The 9426-nt window shown below is 34.3% G+C and overlaps 1 protein-coding gene across 1 annotated transcript in view; it reads left to right on the top strand.

The window, feature by feature from the left end:
* LOC117114208 (nucleotide-binding oligomerization domain-containing protein 2-like) overlaps positions 1-6214 on the top strand; it is a 9295-nt gene extending 3081 nt beyond the window's left edge. The window contains exons 2-5 of the mRNA XM_033257805.1: positions 1037-1110; positions 1906-2443; positions 2825-2884; positions 3060-6214. Coding sequence (XP_033113696.1) covers positions 2356-2443; positions 2825-2884; positions 3060-4006 — 1095 coding nt within the window. The 5' untranslated portion in view covers positions 1037-1110; positions 1906-2355 and the 3' untranslated portion in view covers positions 4007-6214. The remainder of the gene's footprint in view (positions 1-1036; positions 1111-1905; positions 2444-2824; positions 2885-3059) is intronic.
* The last annotated feature ends 3212 nt before the right edge of the window (positions 6215-9426 follow it).

The raw sequence follows: 9426 nt of genomic DNA on the forward strand, positions 1-9426 counted from the left end.
AGAGGTAGCTATACAACCGTCTTAGTATTAGTTTCATTTTCAGGTTTGTTTATTCCATTTGCAACGTGACGTTACGAGGCAAAAAAAAAATCACTTTTACAATGGTCTCTCTTGAAAAGAGCCCACCCAATCTAAAATTTACAATCTAAAACTTTAGATTGATTGACACCGAGGCTCTCACTTTCTCGTTGTATGAATTGCGACTAATGGTGGCCACCAGCTAAACATATATTATTAATAATCTAAATTTGGTTTTCAAAAAAGATTACGTTATTCGTAACGTAATCTCTACGTAATATTGTTGCTACACGTCGTGTTAACGTCGTTTTCTGACATAGCCTAGCCACCATATATAAAACCATAGTCCTACGTTATTTATGGCTATGATTAGGCCTCTAACGTTTTGTGTTTGCTGGGCATAAACACTCTCGCCTCATCTTTGATGATTCTTTTGATTTGCGTCCCACGCCCCAAAGACTATATCTAAGCCATTTTTATTAGGTTTATAATGCTAATCTGTTCTGCTTATTAGTTAATATCTTTTGCTATTTTGAAGGTGATCTCAAGTATCTGCGTTCAAATCTCCCAGCAACAGCAGTAACAGAGAGGTTTATTTAAAAAAAATTAATCAATGTTATATCCTTGTTTAGCGGCGACAGGGTGGGGAACACGTACTTATATGCCACATAGGTATTTGGCTACAAAAATATAACAGACGTGCTCACATCTGCTTTCATACTCTATCAATTTGTGTGCTGGTTTGGTTTAGTATACTTTTGGTTGGGTTTAGTATACTTTGGCACAAAAAAATCCTATATCATCAATTAGCCCTTTAGTAAGTATAGTGCATTGCATTTTAGCAATAGTGACGCGTGGATGGTAGAGAGTAAGTAATAAGAAATTTGTAACAAAAAATAATAGACTCTACTCTATGTTCTAATAGGAAAGGAAAGGTCACGCTCGTCGCGGGTGTATCTGATATTCTTTAAAATTACAGCATGGTATTTAATGTTCTCTGTATTTTTTTATTATTTAGAAATGAAATGGTATTATTGTACACTGCGAATATAATCAAAAGCACATTGTAAATTTACGATATGTCGAATGAAGGTAAGAACATATAGTCCACTGTACAAACGAGTTTTGATTTGTTAATTTAATCTTTTTATAATTTGCAATATAGTGGATTACAGTAGGTCTATAGAATTTGGTGAAGTTTAATTTGATAACATTTCTTGCAATGATAGTAAAATCGAAATTGAAAATGCTGTCAGTATTTATTAATAACCGAACGGACTGGAAATTATACTCCATGTATATGTATTGTATTGCACGTCCATTGCCTGGAGCTGTGTTGATGATGGCCGGCCATCATCTTTATTAGTATTATCACCTACAACATTTTTATTATATTAATGATAAGGATGAGGATGAAAACGATGGTAATTATAGTGATGATGATGATGATGATGATAATGATGATAATGATGATGATGATTATTATTATTATTATGAAGATGATGATAATAATGATAACGATGGCGACAATGACGAAGACAGTGTCATGGTAATGAAGATAGTTAATGAAGATATGCTATGTCGACCAACTTTTATTATAACAACAGTACAATATTGTCGATCAACTTTTATTATACCAACTGTAAAATTATTGACAACAAAGTATTCGGTAAATAATATAAAATGTACCTCAATACTCATGTTTGCAACTTTAGCTAAAAATGTAACTGAGGAAATTCTTTTTATATAAGTTGAAAAAAAAACACGTAAAAACAAACGTTTATTTTTGTAAATCCAGCTTGGTAATTTAAGCTATTTTAACTGATATTATAATTGTTATTAACAAATCCCTATATAATTGCATTGGTATACTTTTTTTCCTCATAGGAATCACAGAAGGCAACTTCAGACAGTTGCTGGTCGACACGGCAGAATGGTAGGATCGGCTTGGATACTTGAATATGTTGAAAGTTCTATACCGAGACTATGTGAGTGACAGTTATCAGTTGAGTAGTGCTACTACGGTGATGGACTTACTACGTATGTTAATTGGTTCTGGAAATTTGAGTTCGGTGAATCTTACTATCCTATACGACACAGTGAAAACAACCCAACAATTTGGCTTTGAATCGAAAATCAAGGATAAACTTCCACCATTCAAAAATATCACGGAACGTGTAGTAACAAGTTTACGCAAAACAGACTTACACTTTTAAAGCTGGGAACAACACTGACTCAAGATGATGTAGCAAGGCTTGATGGAATACCGTATACAACATTCCACTGTTAAAACAATATGGAGACAGTTGGAGTTTGATTTTGGATCTAGAACACAGAATGGAACTTAGTGATGGAAATATGGACAACTTTGTCGGAGTGTTACAAAGTAATGGTCTGAGCAGGGCAGTGAAAGCTTTAGTTGATGGTATTCCACTATTGCTTGTTAATTCTTAATTCTCTACGTACTTTATATTGATCTAATAATAATAATTTATTATTATTTCTATTATTGAAAAAAATAATAATAATAGTTACAATTTCTATAAAATAGTACGGTACTTAATACAATAATCAGTAAAAACAATATTTTTTCAGAAAATAAGAAAGTACTATTATTAACATCTACAGAAGTTTTTAACCTTTACATTACTGTAGGCAAACACCCTTGTGCTTAACTAAGGTCATTGATGTTGAAATTAATAAATTAATGTTTTTATCAAGGATAATAAAATTTTTATTATAAACGTTTTAGTATGCCTAAACATGTACTGTATCTGATAAGTTCAAATGTCACTGTTCTTTACAGGTGATGAAGCGGAACCATTGATGTTCAAAAGTCCAAACGTAGTGTTGCCAAGCAACCAAGGTGTGTAATTTACAAATTAGCTCACGTGGCATTTATCACATCGTAATAACATTTTTTAACAGTTAAAATTTATGCTAGAAATTAATTTATTATTTGCTGCTAATAATTTTTATAATATTGATTATCAATTGCAGTATGCATTTTAATAAAATACAATTATAAAATTTGTTAATAGATGTGAGTATCAGAGAATATCTACTCAATCGACAACTTAAATTGTGCCGCAATGCAAACCGGTTCACGCCAGCAACTTTGAATACAAGATACCAAGTAGATATTGCCCATATGTTCACGGATCTGGAAGTACTAAAAGAAAATAAAAAGAAGCAAGGTTCCAAGCAAACAACTCTGGATGAAGTTTTGGGAATCATCAAATCATCACCTTCATGTAAAGTTCTTATCGATGGTGAGGGTGGTATAGGAAAAACAACCCTTCTTAGGTACTTAGCATATAACTGGGCTACTAAGGAATCAGATGAAACCTTCAAAGGTAAATTAGTATTCCCTGTCAATATCAGAGATATGGAAGAAGGTAAGGATATCTTAGATGTAATTGTAAAACAAATGAAACTAAAAGATTTCAATTTGAAAACGAATCTCCCAAATGATCCAAGTTTAATAAAAAGATTCATAATGAATCATGATGACGAAATTGTATTGCTGTTGGATGGATTAGATGAATTAAGAGTTAGAAATGAAAGTCCAATTAGCCTTTTCAGAAAGGAAGAATTGGAAAACAGCACGGTGATACTCACATCTCGTTCAGAAAATATTGATGAATACATTAAAGAGAGCAGTGTTCATTTAAAAGTGAAGGGGTTTAATGAACACAACATAAATAGATATATCAAGAAATACTTTGAATACGTGGAAGTTCCTGCATTGGGAGATTCTCTTATTACGGAGTTGTCAGGCTCAATGCGTAGACCTACCTGGAGAAATACACATAATGAAGAATATTCTATGTGTAAGAATCCAATGTTGCTTCTCTCAATATGTATAATGTGGGAAGATAAGCAGCATCTTCCAGCTGATAAAACTGATCTTTTTAAGGAGATTTATCCATCCATCTTGAATCAGTTCATTGAAAAACAAGAACCAAAAGATAAAAAAAATCTCTAGATTCGAGGATACACCAGATAAATATGTAAATGCTATGCTTCTTTTAGGGAAATGTATGTATAACAGCTTAAAGAGAAATCAGCTCTTAATCAACAAGAAAGATTTTGAAGGAAAAGAAGAAACGATTGCTCTAGCAATAAAATTAGGATTTGTGTACAAAGATGTACCAAATAAGGATGATTTTGATGATGTTTTTGCAGCTCCTCACAAGTTAATAGTAGACTCATTGGTAGGATTTTATTTGTACAAACTATGTGATACAGCAGGTTTGGGAACTGAGGGTCTCGGATATATGGCCAAGTTACTTAAGCCATTAGATGATAATGAATGGGAGATAGTAATAGAGAGTGAATATTTTCAGATAGCAAGAGAGTGTACTATTGGATTCCTAGGGGCTGATGCTGGAAAGTTCTTGAAGCATTTGATAACAAATAGTTTCTCAAAATATCGCTCTCTAATGGCATATGTAGAACTTGTGAAAGGCGGGCACAAATCTCTTGTAATAAAAGCACTTGATGATCACTTTACCAAGAAAGGTTTAAAAATAAAGCGACATACTGCTGACATTTATAAATCACTTAAGAGATTTAAAAATAATTTCAATCCTGATGTGCAGGAAGAGGAAGAACATTTCATACATCTTATGAGAACAATTTATGAAATAGTTCCAAGGATACCCCTCTCAGAGTATTACACGAGGCATAGAAATAGAGTGGTGAAAACTGTGATTACTCCCCTTAACAGTTTGTGTAAAGGACTGTCAGCTGAAAAAAGGGGCAGAATGTTTGCGCATATTATGCTTGCTGTACCAGACCAACGTTTAATTTTGAAAGCTATCCATGAAGTGTGTGCTGATGATTATATTAAATACCTAACAGCTGAATTTCAGAAACTTAATCTGAAATATGATTTTACAGAATACAGATTGCACGGTTCCTCAGCTGTCCCTATTCCACCAATTACTGCATCATCTTTATCTCACCTTTTGATCAATGCACCAAAACTTACATCACTATTATTGATTAGATGTGTTACATGTGTTGCTTTGAATGATGTGATCAGAACATTTTCTAGCAGAGGAGATAAGTTACAATTAAAGTGGTTGAACATTGGTTTTAATAATTTTGGCAGCATTAATGGTTCAGTGTTGGGTTCATTAATGGTTATTACTCCTAAGCTGAATAATCTTTACATGGAACACAGTAACTTATCAGTTTTCATTTTGAGTGATATGATCAAAGAATGTTATAGTAGAGGAGTTAAGTTGGAGCTAAAGAGTCTTGGAATCAGTGGTAATGACCTTAGCAACATCGATGACTGTTTAATGCATTCTTTATTGGCTATTGCTCCTAAACTGAATCATATTAACATGAGCAGATGCAGTCTATCGGCTGACACTAAGAATGATCTGAGGCTGATAGTCAACACGTATAGTATAGAATTGCATTTCAATTATAGGCCTATGGATGTATATAACGTGTACTCCTAGTTGACGAATCACCGTTTGTCTGTAGTAAGCCATACATAATATCATGATACTATGAAAACATTTATGTTTATCTTCAGAATAAATTCTGTGCATTGACGTATGTAAGGTTAAGTAGGAGTTAGCCATAAAACTCTGTGTATAGAAAAAAATGTGTTCATAGTGACTAGAACTATTGTAGACCAAGAGTAGATTTTAATTTAAACAATAAATATGTTTATTAATTTCCGTAAGTTTTCCAATCTTGATCATCCCAAGGTAGTTTATTTATACATTTGCTCGCACAAAATTGTTTTAAAAGTTATTGCTCATCTGAAGGTTTTGAGTTTTATTTCTGTCGAAATTTTTGTTTATTATTCTCAGGAATTTTAAGAAACATTTATGTACATGAGAAGAAAATATGTTTAAATCTTTAAATCTTTTTTATATATTTTATTTATTGAAATGGTTGATATTGTACAGTACTAACTTTTATATTTAAAAATACAACACGTCTAATTTTGATTAGCTCATTTAATAATAAAAATTATATACTTCCAATAAGACACATGTTACAAACATTTTACTACAAATATAATTAAATTGATTAAGGCAATTGATTTTCATTTTGGAAATTCCGTTGGGCTGATGTGGTTTCTCCATGACTGGTGATGTTGGGCAATGTATAGGCCTATTGATTGAAACAGTTTAATATTGTGAATGTATTGATTTTAATTTGGGAATATGTTTTAGGATTCATTTATTTTCTTATGTTCCAATCACATACATAATGGCAGCATAGCTCTATTTATAAGTTTATTAACCAAACAACGAGCTTACTACAACTTAAAATCCGTTGACTTTTTTTGGCCAGAGCTTCGACTCTCTGCAGCTCGAATGTGGGTTGGTGAATCCGATCCAAGTCATTGACTGGCTTCGATCGCATCATCAATCCCCATACTCATCCCACCGTCAGTCACCGTCGTCACCAATGGTGGCGTCAGGATGCTCGATAGGGGTTACGATGTCCATTGTTGGTGGGAGGTGGGGTGGTCCTTGACAAGAGCGTAAATGAGCGTGGCCAGTGGCTTCCCAGAATCACTTAAAGCGGGTAGGGTGGGGGGAGGTGGCGTACATGTAGCGACGCCCCAAAAACAATAACAAGTGATTTGAAATTTAATCGGTTTTAGAGTCTCAAAAAAAGTTCAAAGTTATTAACTAGGGCCGTCGGAACCACCCCGGCCGCACCGGCTTTTATTATTTTTAAAATACTTATACTTTTACCTATAAATTATATTAATAATTTGTGCACTTCAATGTCATTCGGATGTTTCACCATGTACCGGTACGTGTTTTGTAGTGCACTATTAGCCTATGCATTTCAAGCTCCTGTTAGGAATTAATTGAAAGCTTTTTTGAAATTTGTGATTTTAACAAAATTTGCTCACCTTTGCCTATGAGTGAACTTTCTATTGTTTTTCTCTGTTTATAATGTAATGTATGTCTACTCAAATCAGTAAGAAGAAAATGCCATATAACTGCACTTCCTAAAAAAAAGTCGGAAACATCAGTGTCGGCGCCACCAGCGGAGGTGAGGGATAGATGATAGGGAAACGGGATATTGGAGTTTCCGTCGAAAAAATAATTCGTAGCGAACACTACTTTTACAGTCTCAGGGTGAAATTTCCTGGCATGGATGGTCGAGAAATTTGGATCTTCATATCGGGAAATCTATGGCGCCGTCACTGCTTTACGTCCGATTGGGGCTGTTGGAAGGCCTGGCAGTGAGGTTTCGTCGGATCTACGCCATATTGTCGAAATCCAGTTTGCCGAATCCCAGATTGCCTAGTCCACTTTGCCGAAATCCCATTTTGCCGAAACCCAGTTTGCCGAAAGTCAGTCGAAAGCAGTGAAACATTAAAAACAGCATAACATTCGTGATGGAGCACTCTTTTACCGTGACTGCGTCTGTACGAACAGGAGGGGCCAGCGGAAAGTAAGAGCATAGACATAGATATCTATTTATTCATCCGTAATTGGAAATTGTTCTTTTCCACTCTCAAAGAAGAAAGAAAATTACATGATTTATCGGGGGAAAAAAGAAACTATCTATTACATGTCCATTTGTTAAAGAGGCAAATTCAAGAATTGCGAAATTGAGAATTTAGAAGCCTTCCAATGCGAAGTACGACACGATCACTGTTTATTCGTATAATAAATAACTGTTTAATAACTGTGAAATAGGCCTGTCTGATAATAATAATATAATAATAATAATAATAATAATAATAATAATAATAATAATAATAATAATAATAATAATAATAATAATAATAATATTTATTCGGCAAAGTAAAAAGTATACATACAATATTCTTGCCAGGAGTAAGTAATAGGCATAAGCCCAAACAGTAAACTACTCTTACTCCATCATCAAAAACAAATAAAATGACAATACAATATAAATATATACAAAAAAGTAAATTCAAAATAAATTGATTTAACTATAACAAAATGAAAAACAGAGATAATTAATAGTTATTATTATTATTATTAATATTTTGAGATCAAGTGTTTTGAGAGCTGGGCTTTAAAGTCCGAAATGGATGTACATTGTTTAATTTCATTAGCATATTTATAGTAAGTGTATAAAGTTAATAAAGATAATAATATGTATACCTAAATGAAATAAGTAAATAAATAATAATAATCTACAATTATACACCTGACTAGACTAGAGCCTCTGTCAGTGTCCCGGCATAAAAAAATATTAATAGAAAGTGTTGGGAATGATGTTTCCATTAGATCTGTTTACAGTCGAGGGGGAGTTTATTCGAGGAAAAAATATACGCCACGGGGTGTTTTCGAAAGAGGGTTTATTCCAAATGAGGCTCTAGAAGGGGCGTTTATTCAAAGCGGAGCGTTTACACGGGTACAAATACGGGAATGTAAATATGGTTCCTCCCTGATCCATCCATCATGTTTTCAAAAGCAGAGTATGCTGTACTTTTGTACGATGGTGACGGAAAATGATTCGGCAAATTGGGTTTCGGCAAACTGGGTTTCGGCAAACTGGGTTGTCAATATTTCGGTGAACTGGATACGGCAAACTGGGTTTCGGCAAAGAGGTAATTAATTCGGCAATCATGGGCTTCAGCAAACTGGATTTTGACAAACTGGTCGGATACCGTTTCGGCCCCAGTGGTAGACCAATTCGAGGGTGGACGCTAATTATAAGGGGTGAGCGCTAAACTAATAATTTGTAGGTTTAGCCTCGTAAGGTACTACTGTCCTTGGCAGCAATTTTTCCTTCGGATACCTAGTTGGTTGTGCACCTGTCTCATAATATCCAAATTACGGTTGAAGCAAGCGTGTATGTCAACTACCGGAACTGTGTCGTAGACACGTCGTCGCAAAAACATCTTCTAAAATATTCAATTTTGGGAATAGTGTTTCTTCTAAGTAAGAAAATACACATATAGGTATGTAGAGAGTGTACCATATACTGTAGTTTTACAAGCCTGTATGCCTTCATGGTGTTAGATTTAATTGCGGTATCCATTGTTGTGTTGTGTTTTGAGTCTTTTTCATACCGTAATTGCATTAAACCGGAATATCTTGAGTGAAAATGTAAACAACAGTAAAAAACAGAGCTAAAGATTTGTTTTGTCACAGACCCTATATCTGTCTCTTATACACATCTGGGTGAAATTTCCTGGCATGGATGGTCGAGAAATTTGGATCTTCATATCGGGAAATCTATGGCGCCGTCACTGCTTTACGTCCGATTGGGGCTGTTGGAAGGCCTGGCAGTGAGGTTTCGTCGGATCTACGCCATATTGTCGAAATCCAGTTTGCCGAATCCCAGATTGCCTAGTCCACTTTGCCGAAATCCCATTTTGCCGAAACCCAGTTTGCCGAAAGTCAGTCGAAAGCAGTGAAACAACACATTCGT

The sequence above is a fragment of the Anneissia japonica genome, unplaced genomic scaffold (genome assembly GCF_011630105.1).
Source record: "Anneissia japonica isolate Jap-2015-1 unplaced genomic scaffold, ASM1163010v1 scaffold288108_len519018_cov203, whole genome shotgun sequence".
Taxonomy (NCBI): Eukaryota; Metazoa; Echinodermata; class Crinoidea; order Comatulida; family Comatulidae; genus Anneissia; species Anneissia japonica.